Below are 22380 nucleotides of genomic sequence, written 5' to 3'. Positions count from 1 at the left end.
AAAGGCTGCTGGGAAGGCAGGCGCACTCCCGGCGCCCCGAGGGGCTTGCTCACCGCTGTTGTGTTTTCTCCCCAGCAGGGCTTTGAGGCTGCTCCCCAGGCATCTGCGTCAGTCTGCCAAGGCTGCCGCAGCCTGGCCCAGGGCTCCCCCACCCCGTCCACCTCACCTCCCTCCCTCTCATCCATCGTCAGCCATGGCTCACTGGGGCCAGGGTGGGGGAGGGGTGGGTGGGGGCCAGCTTGGCCCCACAGTGACCCCTCTCCCCCTGGCCCAGGGACCCCCCTCGCGGTGCTCAACGGGCCCATTCTGGCCCTGGACGCGGACCTGGACATCTACGCCGTGGTGACCTACAAGCTGCTGGGCTCCCAGAGTGGCCTCTTCGACATCGACAACAGCTCTGGTGAGGCCTCTGTGCCGTCCCAGCGCTCCCAGCCTGGCAGCAGGGCTTCCCGCTGGGGTGGCAGTGGCCATCCACCAGACCCAGGGCCTCCCTCCTTGGCACTAAATCCAGGCCCTCCAGGGGGACCCCACTCCTCACAAGCCCCACTTTGCAGCTGGACTAAGCCTATGGGGCAGAGCAGGAGGAGCCACAGGAGGCTCGGAGCCAAACCAAGGGACCTGCTGGTGCATAAGCTCTCAGCCGAGGCAGTGAACCCCCAAACCCACTCCCTCCACCTTCCTGTGCCCAGGGGAAGAGGCTCAGGGCCCTAGCCCACCAGAAGTGGCCAAAGGTCTGTCCTCAGACCACGTCCAAAGTTCCCCAAAGACTGTGTCCCATCAGTCTGGTCCTGGATAGGAGGCCAGCTTGGTGACCGGTGACAACAGGGAGAGGTATGCTGGCGAGCAGGCCAGTGCTCCTCCCTGGGTCCCTCATCCTAGGCAAGACTCTGGAGCACTGCAGAGGGTACCCGGGGACAGGATAATTGCAGGAAACTGGCCGCGGGGGGCCTTCCCTGAACACTGTTTGTTGAGCCTTTGGGGAAGAAAGTCACTATGTTGTCTTCCCTGCTCCTCTTTCGTCTTTTTTCCCCTTTCACTCCCCTTTCTCTCTCTCTCTATCCCATCCTATCTGGCTCTTGCTCCGTCTCCCCACTGTACCCCCTTTTCCTTTGTGTCTCCCCGGCTGGCGGTGCTGGGTGCCAGGCGTGGTGACAGTGAGGTCAGGTGTCCTCATTGACCGGGAGGCCTTCTCACCCCCGGTCCTGGAGCTGCTCCTGCTGGCTGAGGACATTGGGCTGCTCAATGGCACAGCCGACCTGCTGGTCACCATCCTGGATGACAATGACAACTGGCCCACGTTCAGCCCTCCCGCCCTCACAGTCCACCTGCTAGAAAACTGCCCACCAGGTAAGCAGGCCCCACGCCCCCAGCCCCCAGCAGGAGCTGCTTGCTGGTCCACAGGGATTGGAACCTCACAGGGTAGAGGCAGAATTCACCCAGCAGGGAAAAACAAGGGCAGTAGGGCAGCCAGAGAGAGCACTGGAGAGGGAGTCAGAAAAACCAGGCAGCCCTCACCTCCCTGCTCTGATCCACAGTGTTTGTCTGGAAAATGAGATTATTAAGAAATGTTCCATCTACATCCCTAGAGGGAAGGACGGGTTTTTTTTTTTGTTTTTTGTTTTTTTTTTAAGATTGTATTTATTTATTTGACAGAGAGAGGTCACAAGGAGGCAGAGAGGCAGGCACAGAGAGAGAAGGGGAAGCAGGCTCCCTAGGCTCCCTGCCGAGCAGAGTCCGATGTGGGGCTCGATCCCAGGACCCTGAGATCATGACCTGAGCTGAAAGTAGAAGCTTAACCCACTGAGCCACCCAGGCACCTGGGAAGGACGGTTTTAAAGTCAAAATCAGATGAATGTGATTCCCATCAACATCAAATATGACTTGGAGGGTATATTTGATTCTAAAGGTCAGCTGGAAGAGTAATAACACTTTGAGACGGAAGTATAAATAAGGCAGCGTTGCCTTACCAGATATGATAGCATGTTACAGAACTACAGGGTTTACAGACCATAAGATCTGAGCACAAGACTCTGGGACAAAGTAACCCAGAAACAGATACTGGAAAAGTAATGAAAGTAGTATCATGTGAGTAAGGAAACAGTCAAGGGGGCCTGGCCGGCTCAGTGGAGCCCGGACTCTTGTTTTCGGGCTTGTGAGTCTGAGCCCCACATTAGGCGTGGAGATTACTTAAAACCTTTTTTTTTTTTTTTAAGGAAAAAATGAAATCAGTTGTGAAAACTAATTACTTAATGTGCAAAATATCTATTCATATCTGGTGCAGATTGTCACCCCATATCAGGCACCAAAATGAAACCTATAGAGGGTCTAGAGAAAATACAAAAGAATGGAAACATTTACAAACAAAAGAAGAAACTTTAGTTGAATTATTTCTTTGATTTCTGATAGAGGTTCTAAGCATATGAGAAAGAGAACCCAAAAAAGGAAAAATTTTGGTGCATACTAAGTCAAATTTCTTTTTTTTTTTTTTAAGATTTTATTTGTTTATTTGACACAGAGACACAACGAGAGAGGGAACACAAGCAGGGGAAATGGGAGAGAGAGAAGCAGGCTTCCCGCCGAGCAGGGAGCCTGATGTGGGGCTCGATCCCAGGACCCTGGGATCATGACCTGAGCCGAAGGCAGATACTTAATGAATGAGCCACCCAGGCACCCCCCTAAGTCATATTTCTTTACACCAAACAATAGCAACTGATAAACAAATTGAGAAAAAGATATCTGTCACCAATTATCATAATTATATAATTTGCATAAATTGAAAGATAAGTGGACAAAGGTCAAAAGCAGACAATATGCAGAAGATATTACTAATCGTTAAATTATTAAAGATTTTTCAATCTCTCAAATAGTCCCAAAATGTGAGACAAAATGAGAGTTATCTACGAAGCATCAAACATGTAAATTTTATAAAAGATAACCACAGGCAAGACTGGCACAATGGGACCCTTGGGAACCATCAACAAATGCATCCCAGTCTAAGGTTTTCGGAAGAGACCACTGTGCTCAGCCACTCCCCATTCCCACTCCCACAGGATTCTCAGTCCTTCAGGTCACAGCCACGGACAGGGACAGTGGCCTCAATGGGGAGCTGATCTACCGAATAGAAGCTGGAGCTCAGGACCGCTTCCTCATCCACCCAGTCACTGGGGTCATCCGTGTCGCCAGTGCCACCATCGACAGGGAGGAGCAGGAATCCTACAGGCTGGCGGTGGTGGCCACCGACAGGGGCACCGTCCCTCTCTCAGGCACAGCTATCATCACCATCCTTATTGACGACATCAATGACTCCCGCCCCGAGTTCCTCAACCCTATCCAGACGGTGAGCGTGCTGGAGTCGGCCGAGCCAGGCACCGTCATCGCCAACGTCACCGCCATTGACCGTGACCTCAACCCAAAGCTAGAGTACCACATCATCGGCATCGTGGCCAAGGACGACACTGACCGCCTGGTTCCCAACCAGGAGGATGCCTTTGCTGTGAATATCAACACAGGTACAAGGGCCAGCTCCCCTCCCACCCCGCTCCTGACTCCCTGCTCCGGTCTCCTTGCCCTCTGCTTTCTTCCTGATCCTTCTTTCTGTTCCTCCCCTTCCCTCAGCTGCTCCTCCTCCTGCTCTCTTCCCCCACCCCCAGTGCCACAGTGCTCCCTCTCTTGTCCCTCTCTTCCCTGGCTCCTTCCCTCTCTCCTCCTGCTTCTCCTCGTGTCAGCTCCATCTCTCCTTCAGACTGCCTCCCTCTGCCCGTGTTCCACGAGAACACCCACCTCACCCACTCCTGCCAGAACTAAATATTGTAAAGCTTTCATGTCTGTAATTGTCTAGGAAGATGGTAGCTTATTTTTATATGTATCTCTTTAATAACCAGGTAGTTGGACGCTTTCTTTATACATATGCTAGTCATTTAAGTCATCTGGAAATTTTATATATGCCCCTGAGGATTTGCTTATGCGAGCACAAAAGAAACAACTGTGGCTTATCTTTCATGATCTGTGCAGCTTATCGCAATGTTGATGGTTCTACCATTTCCCCAAAAGTTTCATGTTTTTACTACTCCAGGGAGTTAAGAAGGGGATGTGGGACCCCTACAGGTCTCCTCCTTGAAAGGCCCAAAAGAGTGACAGAAAAACTAAGACGGCTGTGACAAAATTCTGAAAATCATTGTTATTCAGAAAAATGCATAGTAAAGTAGCAATGAGATATCAATTTTCTATATGTAATTAGCAGCTATTAAGATGCGAGACAGTACTGAGTATTGGTGACAATGTGGGGACATCAGAATGCTCATACACTGCAGTAAGAGATTAGACTGCTTCCACCATCCAGACAGCAATATAGCACAAAGGACATTCATACCCCATCATTCCACAGTTCTTCTCCTGGGTGTATGTCCCAAGGACATTCTCAGGTCAGTAACGGGACTGTATGCCACATTACCTGCCATGTTATTGGTGGTGGGTGTTGGAGGCCACCTGGGCATCCATCCCTAGCAGATTGGAGGGTAAGACATGGTGGGCGTACGCCATGAATACTATGCAGCAGTCAGAAGCAATAGACGAGATTCACAGAGAAATGTGGGTAGACCTTAGGAATAAGTACTTACTGAAAGAATAAGAATGAGACGAATCTGAAATATATAGAAGTAGAAGAAAAAGAAGAAGAGGAGGAGGGAGAGGGGGAGGGGGAGGAGGAGGGAAGAGAAAGGAGAAGGAGGAGAAGAAGAAATAAGAAATAGAAGAAATAAGAAATACATATATATCACAATCCCATTTTGTGTAAACATAAAATACACACACAAGAAACAGTACATGGTTTTCAGGAATACTTCCAAATGAGAAATACTCTTCTGTCCATTACAGTGATTGACTGAGGGGAGCAGAGGGGAGAGGAGTATGGGAATAAAAGGGAATAGACACATAAAACCAAAGTGGTACTAACGACCACAGGGAGCAGTAAACCTTTGGATCTAGAGTATGATTCACTCAATAAGCATCTGAGGCCCAGAGGAAGAAAGAAGACAGGAAAACCAGGAGCACTGGAAGAATGTAGATGGCTTGGCCATGGCCTGGGTGCGCAGAATTCCTGCCACAGTGGCTGGTCAGGACCATGGAAAGCTGCCCTGTGCCCCGCCCCACTTAATGCTCTACAGACGCCTCTACCACTTCCCTCTTCTCTGTTCTCCCTCCCTCCAACTGACTCTCTTCTCTCCATTTTTCTTTCCAGTGTCTTCTCTGCCCCCTCTTCCTCATGTTTTCTCTACCTCCCTTGCTTACCTTTCCTCCCCTTTCTTCTTGCCAGAGCCTCAGCTCCCTGAGTGCTCCTATCCAATGGGGTTCCCACTTGCTCCCCTGGCTTCCTACCCACCCCCTTCCCTTCCACTCCCTTCCCTCTCAAACCTCCTGCCCTGTTCTGCTCTGCACCCTACTGTCCCCCACGCCCTGCTCTGCTCCATCCCCTCTGCACCCTGAACTAACTGATGTTAACCCTCTTCTCTCTTCCTCCTGGCTGGCAGGCCTGCAGGTTTGAGCTCTGTTTCTCTGTCACTTCCCACCTCATCTCTGCTTCACCCCATCGCCTTCCTCCATACCACACCCCTACCACCCTTCCTGTCCTGTGGGGCCCAGGCCAAGGCCGTGGCCCAGCCTTTGCAGACTGAATGCAGCCACCCTCTCCCCATCCTCGCTCCCCAACCTCGGGGACGGGGAGCGAGAGTAGGAAGAGGAGGAGGAGGAGGAGGCAGCGGCCCAGGGTAAGTGACTGCCCCTTGGCTGGGGACCAAGGAAGACAGAAGCCCAGCAGGGGATCTGCCAAGGGGGTAGGGAACCCCAGAGGCCACACTGCCTACGAGGAAGCTGGAGAGAGAAAGTTTCACCTAGGGGTCAGGCCACCAGGCCCTCCAACAGAGCCAACCCTGAGATTGGCCAACTAGGTCTGCCCAGTTCAAGCCCAAGCCACTCAAGAGTTCCTCTGTGATTCGGGGGCTGGCAGAGGGAGTGGGGGCAGGAGAAATGGAGACAGCTTGCCAGCCTTAATACAGAACGGTGCTCCTTTCCCACAGTCAAGCCCTGTCATGTCCCACGTAATCAAGACAAAGAGCTAGGCCTGACTATCCGGCCTGTCTCACCACGGTCCTTTCCAGAGAACACCCTCAGGCATTTCTAGCTGCCTTGACCTTTTAAACTCAGTCTCCCTAGAATACAAGCATTGCTGAAATTGCAATAAAATGAACACGACATAAAATTTACCACAGTAGCCCTATTTAAGCATATGGTTCAGTAGTGTCAGTATACGCACGTTGTTGTAGAATGTAAGCATTCTGGAAACAAGCAATTACGTGGCACTGTGTGTCAAGCACCGTTCTAAACCCTTCACCAATGTAAACTCATTTTATGGTTATAATCCTCAGAACAGCTCTGTGCAGTAGAGACTGTAATTATCCTCATTTTATAAATGAGGAAACAGGTGCAGAGATATTAAATAATTTCCCCAAGTTCCCCTGGGTAGTAAGCAGGGAGTGAGGGGCAAAATGTGGTGTCCCCAGCATGCAGGTGGCTGTGGTCTCATCCCAGCCCAAGATGTCACTGCCAAGTCCCCATTCTACTGGGGATCATTGCTCTTGGTGTGGTTTGGAGGAGCTAGACAGGAGAACCCCTGGGAGGCCCAGATGTTATGGAGTTCCCCTCACACTGAACCTAGTCTGGTCTACAGGGTCTGTAATGGTGAAGTCCCCGCTGAACCGGGAGCTGGTTGCCACCTATGAGGTCACTCTCTCAGTGATTGACAATGCCAGTGATCTACCAGAGCGTTCTGTCAGCATGCCAAATGGTAAGGCTCCCTCAGGCACCTGCCACAGGCTACTCTGAGCCCATCATGGCAGGGGCAGCAGCTGGGAACACACACAGGTCTGACCCCAGGGAGGGGGCAGCAGGACCTGCTCCCCACAGGGGCTGACAATTGTCAGGCTACACAAAGGTTATGAAAGGTGGCCACCACAGGGAGGCTCAGGGTGGCCCCACGTCCCAGTTGTGAGAGCTCAATGGTGGGGGATCCAAAGCCCAGAACTGTGTGTGGTCTTGAACCCAAAGGCTCAGAGTGGAAAGGAGGCTTGATAGAGGCTGGGTGGGCACTGAGAAACCGATCAGCCAACAGAGACTCCAGCCAGAGCCCCATCGTCAGAGTCAGTGAGGAGGGTGTGGTGGGCACATGTGACAGGAACCTCAGAACATATAGCCCAGAGGAAGGAAAGCGCGAGGAAATGTGAGTGTCCGTGGAGGCCAAGACACCACTGTAGAGGGTACAGGCACCAGAGCAGAGAGCGGCACCGGCCGCCGCCCTGTCTGCAGCCTGAGGCATGACCAGGAGGGGCTGCTGAAGGAGTGGATTTTGTGTGGGCAGAACAGGAAGCGGGAGGATGGAGTGATAGCATGGCCTCAAGTCACCTCTGGCCTCGAGGGCACGGACAGCCGCTGGGATGGGGAGATAGGCCTGGCAGGTATTGGCTGCTTATCTTTACAGGCCAGAGGCCCAAGTTTTAAGAAAGGAAGAACAGACCCTGTCACTGCCTACATGTGGCCTGCTCAGAGGTCAAGGCCCCGGGAGGGTTACCTCGAGGGGACACCTCAGACAGGAGTAGAAGTAGAAGGCTGAATCATGGACAGGGTCTTCGACCCTTAGACCATCACAGCCCTACCTCGTTGGATGGGTTGGAAAACTGAGGCACAGTTAGGGCTGGGGTCCGCCGAGTTCACTTAGCCAGTTGGTGGAACCCAAACCCCTTCCCCCATGGAAGAGCCAGCCACCAGAGCAGGGGAAAGGGTCACGTGCCACCACACAAGGGCTGGGTAGAGCTTCAGGGAGTCCCAGGAGGGCAGTGAAAGGCCACAACCCTGTCTGGGCTTGACCGACACTTAGCAAGGCCAGGCCTAGCCACACTGGTGTCCCACATATCACCTTCACCCCTGCTTCTGCCCCAGCCAAGCTGACAGTCAACATCCTGGATGTCAATGACAACACGCCCCAGTTCAAGCCCTTCGGGATCACCTGCTACACGGAGCGGGTCCTGGAGGGGGCCACCCCAGGAACCACGCTCATCGCTGTGGCTGCTGTGGACCCGGACAAGGGCCTCAATGGGCTGATCACATACACGCTGCTGGACCTGATGCCCCCAGGCTATGTCCGGCTGGAGGACTCCTCCGCAGGTGGGTGTGAAGTCTTCCAGAAGAGGGTTGGGGGACATGCTCCTGCTCAGCCTCCACAGGGGACCCTGGCCCATTGTCGCCCTCCAGTGGGGGCCGCACCCTAGTCCCTCAGTGGGCTGGGCCAGATCCAGTATGGCCAGCATTCCCATCACTCCCAGATGCCCAAACTGTAGGAAAGGAGAGTACCTAGTCCCAGGTGGGGTAGAGGCCCCGTCTGAGGTCTGCTGGACCCCTTGGATACTCCACCAGTGCCTCTGCCACCTGGACTTCCACTAGGAGTCTCACTTGGGGAGCGAGAAGGCCAAGAGAAGAAGCTCTCAGAGGAGGTCCTGGGCTAGTCGGTACCTATCCCTTCGACTTGTGAAAAGCTTTCTCACCCCTCCCGTGAGGGGAATAGCCGGTACCAGTTACTATGCGGCCTTTGGCCTGCCTCCCCCTAGTTGGTGCTGCTGGGCCACCTCCTTCTTCCAGGGACCACCCCTGCCCCTCAGAGTTCCAGATCCTTCTCTTTATACTTTGGAGAGATTCCGTGAGTGCAGAGTGGCCACACAGGCAGCGGGTGCCTCTGTTTCTTAGGGAAAGTCATTGCCAACCAGACAGTGGACTATGAGGAAGTACAGTGGCTCAACTTCACGGTGAGGGCCTCAGACAATGGGTCTCCACCCCGCGCTGCTGAGATCCCCGTCTACCTGGAGATCGTGGACATCAATGACAACAACCCCGTCTTTGACCAGTCTTCCTACCAGGTGGGCAGCCGGGCAGCAGGTTGTGTCAGGACCCGTGCCCAGGTCTTGGGCCCTTTGGGCAGCTTCCACCCCCACACGGCCGTCCTCTGCGCCCTGTGGGTATGACCGCCCCATGAGCGGCTCGGTGCCCCAGGCTGTGTACCTGGTGAGTTTTCAGGGCAGGGGCATAGACGCTAGGCCTAACCCGAGCCCTCTCTCTCTCCCTGCCCCCTGGGCTCCAGGAAGCGGTCTTCGAGGATGTGCCCGTGGGCACAGTCATCCTGACTGTCACCGCCACAGATGCCGACTCGGGCAACTTTGCCCTCATTGAGTACAGCCTCGGGGATGGAGAGGGCAAGTTTGCCATCAACCCCACCACGGTAAGCAGGCACACCGGGCGCTGGGAAGAGCCCGGGCAGAGGCTGAGAAGCCGCCACAAGTATCACCATCGTCCCAGTTTCTGGGTCCTGCCTTCGGGACGTCTGTGGTCTCAGAGGCTTTTTCACCAAGTCAGCAGGCTCGGCACAAGTCCCAGACATCCGGCAGACTGTGGCCCTTCTGTCCCTGTGGCCACAGTCTTTTGAAACTAGCCTTTGTGGGACAAAAAAAAATTCTGAGCGGTGTCCCCACCAGACTAGAACACTTGACTCGAGTCCAGGAGACTGCTTTTGGAAACCATTAAAAGAGAGGTAGAGGAAGCTCTGCAGAAAGTGGGCACAGCGTTTGAGCTCCTACTGTATACATGGCCCTGTATCAGTGTTGGGTGGGGGTCGTGGGGAGGGAAGACGACCCCCATGAGTGCCTCCCCCACGCTGTGGGAGAGCGGAAACTCAAGAGAAAAGATGGGATTTAAATGACTGTGACTTGGTTCAAAGCTGGTGTTTTAGCCCAGGGAGAGACCACTGCAGCCTGGGGGTGGCTGGTTAGGCAGGACCTTCCCCAGGGACAGGGCCAGAACTGGACTTTCCCTCCTACTGACTCTCGCAGGCCACACCCCCCTGCACTCGGCCCAGTCAGCCAGATTCTGTCCTCCGTGCTCTGTGCAAATGATCCGTCATGCTTCTGGCCAGGCACTGTGAACAGCAAATATTTACAGAGGACTGCTCTATACCGGGCCAGGTAGCCAGCACCAGCGCAGCCTGTCCATCCCATCTCCAGGTGGAGTGGAGTCATGGGGCCCGCAGAGCCACTAGAACCCGAGCTCCGTGGGGACGGGGGCTATTGTCTCTTCTGTTCAGTGCCGCGTCTCCAGAGCCTAAAACAATGTCTGGTGTAGACTGAGTGCTCAGTAACTACCAGTCGGATTGATGAAGAAACTGATTCCACCCTCCCCTTCCTAGGGTGACATCTATGTGCTGTCTCCTCTGGACCGGGAGAAGAAGGATCACTATATTCTGACGGCCTTGGCCAAAGACAACCCCGGGGATATAGCCAGCAACCGTCGAGAAAATTCGGTTCAGGTAAGGGCCACTAGGCCGGACCAGGGACTCTAAGGACTGGAATTGTGGAGGCAGCAGGCAAAGCCTTTACTTTAAAGGACACTGCAGGGCGGGAGCAGGGCCTCCCGGGCCCTCGGAGACGTGGTCGCAGCAGCTGACAGCAGGAGCTTAGTTGGGTGAGCCAAAAAGGAGTGTAACCCTAGCCTGGGGCTCCACATGTCCCACCCCCACAGTGTCCCCCGAAAGAAACAGCCCAGCAACCAAACGTAACTGTGACACAATTATCTTTATGTCTCTTAAAGAACGTTAATGGGGCATCCAGCCCCGTTCCCATTCCAGCTCTAGCTTCAACACAGTTGCCCTGAGGCCCATCTGCTAAGCTCTTTCCTCACTTCTGTCCATCCCAGGCCTTGCTTTCTCCTTCCTTCTTCCCCTGTTCCGGCCTTCTCCAGTCCGGTCTTTCTGTACGTAGTTCTGCCATTTCTCCCCACCATAGCCTAAGCCTCCAAGGAGAACTGTCCTGGAGGGTGGGGGCTGGTGAGCAGTTGGGCGGGGGGGCGGGCAGGAGCACTCACACACCGGGATCCCCTCCCTGTCACACTGCTGTGCTGGGAAGAGCACGGCACTGGGAGTCAGAGGATGAGCGCACTAATGGAGCACTGTGCATGTGGCCTGTAACCTCTCCAAGCCTCGAGCCTCGGCTGTCCACTCTGCAGGGGGTGGGAGGCAGCAGCAGCAAATATGACACCTCCTGCCCCAGGCAGTGGTGTCAGGGCGACAAGGAGTTGGAAGGTGGTTTGTGCACATGACAGAGTTCTTAAAATCACTGCTGTGAGGGACTCTCAAGGGACACAGGTCAGGCAGAGCCTCAGCAGTCAGGGGAGAGACAGCCTCCGGCCTGCGGTGTCCAGGGGGCCAACCCTGGGCTGTGGGGTTAGCCAAGGGAGCCCGTCCCAAGCCGGATTCCCAAGCCAGACAAGAGGGAACTTTGGGGAGTGGAGGAATCACAATCCCGCATTACGATCGAGAGAGAAGACGCAGATGTAGGGGTCACGGTGAGAAGGAGCAAAGGACAGAGTGGGAGGGGTTGGGGTGGGCTCCCTGCCTCAGGACGTGGACACTGACACCTGGTCACCACAGGCCTAGCTGCACAGCGGTTACTGAAGCCAGGCTCTGTGCATCATGGGTGGGCCTGAGAGAGGAGATACTACTGTCCCCAGTGTACAGCTCAGGAGGAGGCTTGGGGTGGGGGTGGGGGTTGTACAGATTGAGGTCGGACTCCAGTAGCAGGCACCGTCTGCCCTGGCTTGCTCCCATGTGACTGGGTCTCCTGAAGCAGCCCCTCTGTATGCTCCTGATCTTTGACCCCACATCCCCTCTCCGCCAACAGGTGGTGATCCAGGTGCTGGACGTCAATGACTGCCGCCCACAGTTCTCCAAGCCCCAGTTCAGCACAAGCGTGTACGAGAACGAGCCGGCAGGCACCTCGGTCATCACCATGATGGCCACTGACCAGGACGAGGGCCCCAATGGGGAGCTGGCCTACTCACTCGAGGGCCCTGGCGTGGGTAAGTAGCCCACTCCCCACCCATGATGCCTTGCTCATGGGAGGAGTGGGTGGTCATGTGCATAGCCCCAGGCCAGGAGGAGGAGGAGGAGGGAAGAGAAGGAGGGACGTCTCAGCCAGAGCCGGACCCAGCGGCTCTCTCGTCCTGCCTGCCAGAGGCCTTCCATGTGGACATGGACTCAGGTCTGGTGACGACAAAGCGGCCACTGCAGTCCTACGAGAGGTTCAACCTGACAGTGGTGGCCACAGATGGGGGAGAGCCCCCGCTCTGGGGCACCACCATGCTCCTGGTGGAGGTCATCGACGTCAATGACAACCGCCCCATCTTTGTGCGCCCGCCAAACGGCACCGTCCTCCACATCAGAGAGGTACCGCTGTCCCCGGGCCCCCTGCCCACCACCATCTCCCTCCCGCAGTCACACCTGGAAGGGTGAAAGGCCCCCACTGGGAAGGTGGGGAAACTGAGGCCAGCAAGCAAGACATATTTGCTCAGTGTCACACAGAGCAGTCCTGAAGAGTGGGGAGTAGTGTGAGCTATGCCAGCACGAGGCCCTGAGCCCAAGTCTGCCCGTTGCTACTGTGACCTTGAGAAAGAGACTTCTCGGAGTGGTTTCTCATCCGCAAAACAGGACTCAGAGTGGTAGATGCCCTCGCTCTTGCTCCTAGATGTCTGCCAAAAAAGGCAGCCTCCCCGGACACCCACTTCCCCCATATTTGTGTCTCAAAATAACACACATGTTCCTTCCGTCTGTCTGCTGTTCCTGCTGATACCAGGCCTAGGAATTGGGGTTGGGCGTCCAAATAAGAAACAAGGGGGAAGTGACTGACGTTCTAGAATTCCCCAATCCTTCTTTCATCCTTTGTTCTAAGTTGCCTCGTGAAGGCAGGGGTCACTCTTTTATTCCCTGCCCCGTCCCTCCTTCCTCTCAGCACCCAGGCCCCATCTGCTCAGTGCTGTTCTACTCAGGGGATCTCCCACTTGTTCTCCATTCCCTGAACTTCAGCATGCCTCCGCCTCTCAGAACGTCAACATCAGGTCCTTGTCACTCTGTCCCCTCTTTGAGGTCCCACAGGAGACATAGCCCCCAGGGCCGAGCACTGGGAAACGACGCTTTGCCCATACCTGTGAGTTACTTTTTCCAGTGCCCATGGCAGTGAGGGAGTGGTCGTCTTTGTGCTGCCCACTGGGGAGCAAACAACCAGCAGGTGTTAAGTAATGCTCCCTGTCATCGCATTGCCATTAATTAGGTATAACTGCCACTTGGGAGTCTCTGATTGCCCCGATCTGTGAGATCCAGAGAACCATGCCGAGCTGATAATTTTTCAAGTAAATCCAAGAAATGTGCTCTTTCCTTGTGCCCTGTGCAGCCTTATTATGGGTCAGGATTTTATAGCCATCAGATCTTGAGATCTTAGACTCAAGGGAATCAGGAGCCTGGGGCCCAGAGAGGTAGCGTGCATGTCCCAAGTCACACGGTGAATTCGTAACAGACTAGACCGCTGCTATTGTCTCTAAACACCATGTCCTTCTACCTGCCTGTCCCTCGCTTTCAGGTACCCGATTAGGTAGATGGTGTTGTCTGGGGATTCCTAGCACTCCTGTGATTAGGGTTAACAGATCAAGACAGACCCAGGCACAGAGAGGTAGCTGTGGTCTCCGCCTTTGGATTCTCCCTCTGCCTCCCGGTGGGATCCAAGGGATGGGGGAAGCCCCTGAAAAGGCAATAACCCTGAGTGTGTGTGAAGCATGGTGGATAGAGACCAGGCAGGACCACTGACAGGCAGTGGAGTGGGGGTGGGGCAAAGGGATGTTCTAGCAGGTGCTTGAAACTCCAGGAGAGTCCAGCGAAGTGGGCAGACGTTTCCTAAGCCTGCTGGAAAGTGGCAAGGACATTGTGCTGAGTGAGGAGAAAGAACAAGAGCACCCATGGGGCCTGGGAGCTGGGATTCTCTCGGCTGCCCCAGGAGCCTCCCTGCAAAACCCTCCCACCCCCCACCGCAGGAGATCCCGCTGCGCTCCAATGTATATGAGGTCTATGCCACAGACAAGGACGAGGGCCTCAATGGGGCCGTGCGCTACAGCTTCCTGAAGACAGCCGGCAACCGGGACTGGGAGTACTTCACCATTGACCCCATCAGCGGCCTCATCCAGACAGCTCAGCGCCTGGACCGGGAGAAACAGGCCCTGTACAGCGTAAGGGGCGAGGGGCGGGGCTGAGGGCAGGGCTCTCCTCCCAGCACACGGCTGCCCTCTCCCCACCTAGAACAGAATGCCCGCCTGGGTGGTGAGCTGGCTCCCGGCGGTGGGGGGGGGGGGGGGCCCCCCCCCCCACACCCGGTTCCCCCCCCCCCCCCAACAAACGGGGCCCCCCCGGGGGGGTGGGCTGGCCCCCGGGGGGGGGGGGGGGGGGGTGACCCCCCCACACACACTGTGTTCCTCTGTCCCCCAGCTCATCCTGGTAGCCAGTGACCTGGGTCAGCCAGTGCCGTACGAGACCATGCAGCCGCTGCAGGTGGCCCTGGAGGACATCGATGACAACGAACCTCTCTTTGTGAGGCCTCCAGTGAGCTGACCCCCCACCCCCACCCCACACCCCACACCCGCCACCCACACAGGGACTCCCCTGCCTGTGGGCACACAGGCTCCCACTCTCCCGTGCACACTGTACCGTGCATGTGTGGTCACACACAGAAACTGTGCACGTACCTCACAGGACAAGTGTTTATTGAGCAGCTGCTACTTCACGGTGCTGCTTGGCAATGAGAAGAGCAAACAGGCAAGACTCGTGCAGCGGGATCTCTCCTGATTGCACACCCAAGAGCAAGCATGCAGGAAACCCAATATTCAGTCTGCTTCACAGAGCTGGGGCTGAGCCCCGCCTGCTGACTCAGACTGTGCAACTTGGTGGGGGGTTTTCTTGTGTGCACGTGGGATGTGAGGTTCCCCAGAGACCGTGTGAGTTCGGGAGTGTGTGTGCGTGCACACGTATATGAGCGTGCCCCATTGTTCAAACATCAGCTCAGGTGTTGGTCTGCCTCACGGAACAGGCCAGGCCCGGCCCATACTTCCTTGAGGTTCCAGAAGTTCTGCTCACCCCAAGTGACCTTGGCCTCCTGTGACCTCCCGCTTCCCCTTGCAGAAAGGCAGCCCCCAGTACCAGTTGCTGACTGTGCCCGAGCACTCCCCACGTGGCACCCTCGTGGGCAACGTGACAGGCGCCGTGGACGCAGACGAGGGTCCCAATGCCATCGTGTACTACTTCATTGCAGGTGGGGCTTGTCGGGCTCTGCCCTATGGACCCTGGAGCTGGAGATGCACCCACCAAGCCCCACCCCAGCCCCACCCCCTCACCCTGTGCTGTGGCCCCGCCCCCAGCCGGCAATGAAGAGAAGAACTTCCATCTCCGGCCAGACGGGCGCCTGCTGGTGCTACGGGACCTGGACCGGGAGCGGGAAGCTGTCTTCTCCTTCATCGTGAAGGCCTCGAGCAACCGCAGCTGGACACCACCACGGGGCCCCTCCCCGGCCCTCGACCTGGTCAGTGACCTCACCTTGCAGGAGGTGCGCGTCGTGCTAGAAGACATCAACGACCAGCCCCCGCGCTTCACCAAGGCCGAGTACACCGCAGGTGCCGGGGAGGGGCCTGGGTCTGGGCTGCAGGGCTGCCCCTGCCCTGCCACTTATACCCGCCCGCCCCTGTCCCACAGGAGTGGCCACCGATGCCAAGGTGGGCTCAGAGTTGATCCAGGTGCTGGCCCTGGATGCAGACATTGGCAACAACAGCCTGGTCTTCTACAGCATCCTGGCCATCCACTACTTCCGGGCCCTCACCAACGACTCTGAGGATGTGGGCCAGGTCTTCACCATGGGTAGGAGCCTCCACCCAAGACCTCTGTCACTGCATGGACTGTAGTCTGGAGGAGATGGGGTCTGTGTGGGCACCACAGGGTATGAGTGGCTGGCCAGCCAGCCATGTGCCTTCTGTTCACCTCGCACCTAACCGTCACAGCCAGCCCCTTGTTAATCCTTTCCTCCATCTACCTTCCCAGTCTCTGATCCAGTTCTCCAACTCCCCACCCACTTTCTCCTTCCTTCCTTCTCTACATCTTCTTATCCATCCGTCCTTCCACCCACCCATGTGTCAGTCTGCCCCCCCCCCGTGCATCTGTCCATCCTTCCTCTCACTCATCCATCTGTCCACTCATCTACCCATCTGTCCACTCATCCATCCACCTTGCCATCCTCCTCTCCATACGTCCACCTGTCTTCCCATTGGTGCACCTCTTCCTCCCTTGGGTCAGGCATTGTGCTAAGCCCTGGGGAGCACCTATGTACCTGAATGTATGGTGCTGACTTGTGCATTTGCCTGTGTGGACAGCTGAGCCTCTTGAACAGGTCCGAGAAGTGGTGTCCTGGTGGTTGTCCCATGACCTTCCTTCTAGACTTCACCCCTTCCCCACTCTTGCCTATAGGAATCAGTCTAGACTCCTTCATCTGCCTGCCTTTCAACGTTCATGTCTTCCAGTTCCCCTCCCGATTTCCACAGCCCCCCACCACCTAGAAGGACCCTGTGCCCACCCAAGCTGATCGCCTCACCACTCCTTCAGCTCCTTCTATACCACCCTCCATGGGCCTTTGCCCTTTGTCTTCACCTCCTGAAATACCACCTTGACCTTCACCTCTGCCTTCAGATATGCTCCCCCTAGCCATCCTCTGAAGCCTAATTCCCATGCCAACTCCTCCAGTCACACAACCAGACACCATCCCTTTGTCCTCTGATCTAGTACTGCTCTTAGTTTAGTAAATTAAGGCAGAGAGGATACACAGCTTGCTGAAAGTAACACAGCTAGAATGTGGCAGATCTTGAACCCACATCGATGGTCTCCCGAAAGAAGACTGCTGCACCACCTCTGGTCATCTCTCTCGTATGGCTGTGGAATTCAGAAGTGCATGTATGTGGGAGAGACAGTGGGAGGCTCGGACATGTTCCCTGGTCCCCCAGAGTCCCAAACTTATCCTTAGGTCAGTGCAGCCCACAGCTGTGTGTGAACTTGCAGGGTTTAAGTAGAAACTTAGAAATCCCTAGAAGTGCCAGTTCTGGCAGCACTGGCAGCCTTCTCTGAGGAGAACAATCAGCCATGCCCAGGCCACCGCCACTGCTCCCTCAGATGAACCCTCATGCTCACCTGTCCCCAGGCCTCGGTCATCTCTGTGCTCTCCCCGGCCCTGTGGGCACTTACGGCCTGAGACACTTCTTCCCCTCGTGTCCAGATGCCTCTGGCCCTCACCCCCCCACAGGGGACTCACAGGGACTGGGTGGCCCCTGAGCTGCACCTGTCCGTGGCCTCTTCCCGCAGGGAGTGTGGACGGCATCCTGCGCACCTTCGACCTCTTCATGGCCTATAGCCCCGGCTACTTTGTGGTGGACATCGTGGCCCGGGACCTGGCAGGCCACAATGACACAGCCATCATCGGCATCTACATCCTGCGAGATGACCAGCGGGTCAAGATCGTCATTAATGAGATCCCCGACCGCGTGCGAGGCTTTGAGGAGGAGTTCATCCGCCTGCTCTCCAACATCACTGGTGCCATCGTCAACACGGACGACGTGCAGGTGACCCATGGAGCCGCCCTGGGTCTACTGGTGAGGGGAGGAGGACAAGACCACAGGGACAGGGCGTCGCGGAGAGACCAGGGGGTCTGAAAGGGAGTCTCTGGCCCTTAGTATCCTCACCTGTAAAATGGGGCTAATAGCACCCAGCCCCATGCAGTGAAGTGACCGGCACCACGTGTGGTCCTCGGTGAGCACTCGGTCGTGATGGGTTTATTGGCAGGGCAGGCCAGGAGGGGCTCCCCATCCCCACCCCTCCCCTGCCACAGCCCACGATGCCCCTTCTCGCCTAGTTCCATGTGGACAAGAAGGGTCGGGTGAACTTCGCACAGACAGAGCTGCTCATCCACGTGGTGAACCGTGATACCAACCGCATCCTGGACGTGGACCGGTGGGTGGGGTCTGGGCTCAGAGCGTCGGCCCACCTCCCTGCCCTGGAGCTGGGGAGGGGACCCCCCAAAGGAGGCAGATCATACCATCAGGCCAGCTGTGTGGGGGCTCCCCCCAAGAGGTGGGCAGGGCTGGCAGAGAATAGTTTGGGGGTATCCTCCACCCCTCGGAGCCTGACTCTCCCCATCTGTAAAATGGGAGGAGGACACGGCCCGTGAGGCGCAAGCAGGATCCTGGGTGAGGCGTGAACTCTGTAAGGCGCGGAGCTCTGCCAGCTGCTGCGGTTTGACCTTGCAAGGCGTGGTGGGGGCGGGGAGTCGGGAGGCAAGAGCGCAGACCTTTCTGCGTGGCCCCGGCTCTGAAGGACCGGCTGAGGGAAGCTGAGGCACCCGCCCCTCACGCAGGGTGATCCAGATGATTGACGAGAACAAGGAGCAGCTGCGGAATCTCTTCCGGAACTACAACGTCCTGGACGTGCAGCCCGCCATCTCCGTCCGCCTGCCCGACGACATGTCTGCCCTGCAGGTAGTGCTGGCACCCGGCCCCGCCGCTCCTCTGCCCTCGACACGCTCACCCACTCATGCCTGGCCCCGTTTCCCCAGATGGCGATCATCGTCTTGGCCATTCTCCTCTTCCTGGCGGCCATGCTCTTCATCCTCATGAACTGGTACTACAGGACCGTGTGAGTGCCCCCCCTCCCCCCTCCCTGCTCCTGGGACAGTCACAGAGGCCGCCAGGGAGATGCCAGCCCTGTCCAGCCTCCTTCACTAGCCCCTCTTCTGTCTGCTTCCCTCCAGACACAAGAGGAAGCTCAAAGCCATTGTGGCTGGATCAGCAGGTGAGAAAGGGCTGTGATTGGGTTGGGGGGGCAGCCAAGAGGGTAGGAGGGGCCCTGAGGGGCCTAGAGTGCCTGCCTAGGCCTCACAAGGTTGGCTGGGCTCCCCCGGCCCAGCAGGGTGCACCCCTTCCCTCCATGCCCCAGCACTTCTCCCTACAGGGAACCGCGGTTTCATTGACATCATGGACATGCCCAACACCAACAAGTATTCCTTTGATGGGTAAGTGGGGGTCCCTGAGCCCTCAGGGTGTACTTTGGGGAGGCCCACCCAGGACCCTGGTGGAGTAAGTTCTCTACCACCCCTTAAGCTCCGAGGGACAAGACTAGCTAAAACTTGGGGTGGGGGTGCCCCCTAGTGGGCCAGTCACCCTTGCTGAGCTGGGATCTACACCCTAACTGGGCTCCCAGTGCCAGGGAACAGGTGCAGAGTGGCTACCAAGTGCGGAATGAGGCCTCTGGACCGAAGCTTCTCCAGACTGACACATCGTCCTGGTTCTTGTAGGATCCTAGTGTGGGAGGGTACACCCCCGAGGACCAGAGGCAAGGGGCCTGCTTCTCATGGCCCTGACCCACTAGTCCTGGACTGGCCAGGGAAAAGGGTCGGGTTAGCAGTGAAGCTCCGAGGGCATCTGTGCCCTCGGGCTGTCCCTCCTCATTCCACACGCCCCCTCCCATGTGCAGAGCCAACCCCGTGTGGCTGGATCCTTTCTGCCGGAACCTGGAGCTGGCTGCCCAGGCTGAGCGTGAGGACGACCTGCCAGAGAACCTGAGTGAGATTGCAGACCTGTGGAACAGCCCTACCCGCACCCACGTGAGCCAGGGCCGGAGCTGGGGCAGGGCGGTGGCGAGGGCAGGTGCACGACTGTGAGGGATGGGATGGAGGTAAAGCAGGTCTTTGCCACTGCTTGCCAAGGAGCTGGGTTCCGGGGGGTACGGGGGGCCATATCCATTGCCCTGTGTGTGTACACAGCCCAGCTGTGCTCCAGCTCGTGTTCTCTCCCCAGGGAACGTTTGGGCGTGAACCCGCAGCAGTCAAGCCTGATGACGACCGGTACCTGCGCGCAGCCATCCAAGAGTATGACAACATCGCCAAGCTGGGCCAGATCATCCGGGAGGGGCCCATCAAGGTGAGTCCTCCGTGCAGGCTCCTGCACCACACCCCCACACAGCCCCGCACGCAGACCTCTGGCGGCGCTGGGACCAGCTCCAGAGGATAGAGGGATGGGGTAGGATCCTGGGAAACAACTTTTTCCACCTCTAGGCTCAGCTAGATCTGCCCTCTACTGAGCGAGAATGACAGCACAGAAAGGGGGGCCCAGGCATGGGGCTGATGGGGAACTGCTCCAGCCTGCAGCAGCCCACACAGGTTCCAGCTGGTCACTCTCACCAGGCTCTGCTCCCAATCCTCTACCCTTAGATCAGCTGCCTGTGCACCCAACTACTAGCACCTTCCATCACCCTCATCAGGGTTACGGGAGTGAGGGCTGTGGCGGGTGGGGGAATGGGGAGGCCTTGGTGGGGGGTTAACCCTCTCCCTCCCCCAGGGCTCGCTGCTCAAGGTGGTCCTGGAGGATTACCTGCGGCTCAAAAAGCTCTTTGCACAGCGGATGGTGCAAAAAGCCTCCTCCTGCCACTCCTCCATCTCTGAGGTAGCCGGGCCGGCCCGGAACTGTGTGCTGTGCCCCAGCGCTGGGGGTGCTCATTTCTTCCCTCCCTCCCTTCCCCGGGCCACGCTCATCCTTCTCAGAGTCTCTGTGGAGTTCAGCAGCCAGAGCAAGACAGCAATGGGTGGGGTCCAGGAAGTCGACTTTCTGGGTTTCTCAGTGGGCTTTCCCAGGGTGGGTGCTGCGGAGTGTTTCTTCGACTTACGGAGCCCCAGAAGATGCCCTGAAAGAGTAATGTCCTACAGGGAACTGCTCACGGTCAGATGGGTCTATATAGTGTTGTTTGCCTGCAGTAATGTCAACACTTTAAAAATTCAGACTTTATTTAAAAACCCAGATTTCCCATTGGGCCAACAGTTCCCAAATGGAATAGGCCAGAGCAAACAGATCCACATGGGACAAAAGTGCCCCGTGTCGAGTTTCCACTGAATCCTATCCCCCTTTCCAACTTCCCCTATCGACACTCCCTACCTGGCCAGAGTGGATCCTGTTGGGAGGACACCTGGGTAACATCCAGATACAAAAACTGCTTCGTAGGATCTTTATAGATCATGAAACAAAATTCATGATTCTCGTGGGAAACCCACATGCTAAGAACTCGGCTACAGCACCCTAAGTGTCCGTGGTGTACCCAGTTTGAGAAACAGTCATCAGCTGACAGGCCTACTGACGTGTGAACCCCGAGTTCCTTGCAGCTACCTGTGTGCAATAGGGAGGAAATAGGGACAGAGCAGGTTCAGGACTCGGGGGCCATTCACCTGCTCAGCCCTTGAGCATGGCCTTGAGCGTGGAGTGGCTTGAGTCCCAGAGCCATTGGGGGATCCTGGCCTCTTGCAGCTGATCCAGACCGAGCTGGAGGAAGAGCCAGGGGAACGCAGCCCCGGCCAGGGCAGCCTGCGCTTCCGCCACAAGCTGCCGACAGAGCTCAAGGGCCCCGACGGCATCCACGTGGTGCACGGCAGCACCGGCACACTGCTGGCCACGGACCTCAACAGCCTGCCCGAGGACGACCAGAAGGGCCTGGGTCGCTCGCTGGAGACCCTGACAGCCACAGAGGCTAGCGCCTTTGAGCACAACGCCCGCACGGAGTCGGCCAAATCCACGCCCCTGCACAAGCTTCGGGATGTGATCCTCGAGAGCCCCCTGGAGATCACAGAGCTATGACCAGACAGCCGGGGGGATCTCACTGGTGTCTCCCATCCCTCCCAGGGCAGGGCGGGGCAGGACCACAGTGCAGACCCCTCCCCAGGCCTGCGGGGGCTGCACCATCTCACCAGGGCCTGGGGGAGCCCGCTCCAGCGGCTCACATTCCACTTCTGCCAGACGCCCATTCAGCACCTGACCTCTACCTTCATAAAATTTGTTATTTTTTTAAGAAAACCAAACAAAAAATGATAAGCGTCTAAGGACAAGGTAAGGAGGGTCACTGGGGGCCCAGGAGTCTGAGAACAAACTCAGCCCAAGCTGAACTCTAAGAGGCCAAGCAGCCCTCTCTCCCCTCCCCTCCCCACATCCCTATCCACTGTCCCCACCCCAAACCCCTCCCCCACTTCCAGCACCAGGGGAGGGAGACCCAGAACTGGCATACCCCACCTGGCCTTGACTCCCTGACTGCAGTGCACGTCCCAGTGCATTTCTAGCACATCTCTGGCTGGACATCCAGCCAGGAGCCGTGAGTGATTCCTGCCTCCCTACATGGACATGACCAACATCCACGAACTGCGTTCTCTACATTCCACAGGCTTCCCAAATGCGCCCATCTCATAAAGAGAAAGGACTGGTATTCCCTTTGGTTCTGAATGTAGAGTGTTTGTGTGTATTCCTTTTTTAAATTAAGTTATTCCCTCAACATTTTCCCCTTGATTTTGTTTGGTACTCACTGAACGTTTCTGGAATGGTCTGCATTTTAAATAAGAAAGGCAACTCACAAGGTTG

At 56.6% G+C, this 22380-nt stretch overlaps 1 protein-coding gene across 7 annotated transcripts in view; it reads left to right on the top strand.

The window, feature by feature from the left end:
• Positions 1-22380, top strand: part of CDH23 (cadherin related 23) — a 395942-nt gene extending 373562 nt beyond the window's left edge. For 5 of the 7 annotated variants that reach the window (XM_032840961.1, XM_032840951.1, XM_032840990.1 and 2 more), the window contains 24 exons: positions 275-400; positions 1144-1347; positions 3051-3509; positions 6722-6838; positions 7987-8211; positions 8788-8957; positions 9179-9316; positions 10277-10396; positions 11766-11943; positions 12099-12310; positions 13945-14136; positions 14393-14506; positions 15083-15212; positions 15319-15570; positions 15650-15811; positions 17300-17556; positions 17847-17944; positions 18348-18468; positions 18546-18625; positions 18741-18781; positions 18896-19001; positions 19463-19592; positions 19786-19908; positions 21283-22380. In XM_032840961.1, the coding sequence (XP_032696852.1) occupies positions 275-400; positions 1144-1347; positions 3051-3509; positions 6722-6838; positions 7987-8211; positions 8788-8957; positions 9179-9316; positions 10277-10396; positions 11766-11943; positions 12099-12310; positions 13945-14136; positions 14393-14506; positions 15083-15212; positions 15319-15570; positions 15650-15811; positions 17300-17556; positions 17847-17944; positions 18348-18468; positions 18546-18625; positions 18741-18781; positions 18896-19001; positions 19463-19592; positions 19786-19908; positions 21283-21609 (4082 nt within the window). In that variant the 3' untranslated portion in view covers positions 21610-22380. Of the gene's footprint in view, positions 1-274; positions 401-1143; positions 1348-3050; positions 3510-5478; positions 5763-6721; positions 6839-7986; positions 8212-8787; positions 8958-9178; positions 9317-10276; positions 10397-11765; positions 11944-12098; positions 12311-13944; positions 14137-14392; positions 14507-15082; positions 15213-15318; positions 15571-15649; positions 15812-17299; positions 17557-17846; positions 17945-18347; positions 18469-18545; positions 18626-18740; positions 18782-18895; positions 19002-19462; positions 19593-19785; positions 19909-20325; positions 20431-21282 lie in introns of those variants that run through there. The other 2 variants (XM_032841007.1, XM_032840999.1) reach the window with 2 other exon arrangements.

The sequence above is a fragment of the Lontra canadensis genome, unplaced genomic scaffold (assembly GCF_010015895.1).
Source record: "Lontra canadensis isolate GAN:19392208 unplaced genomic scaffold, GSC_riverotter_1.0 scaffold3, whole genome shotgun sequence".
Classification (NCBI taxonomy): Eukaryota; Metazoa; Chordata; class Mammalia; order Carnivora; family Mustelidae; genus Lontra; species Lontra canadensis.
Note: the sequence above shows the minus strand (reverse complement) of the source record. Positions and strands in the feature narration are given on the sequence as shown.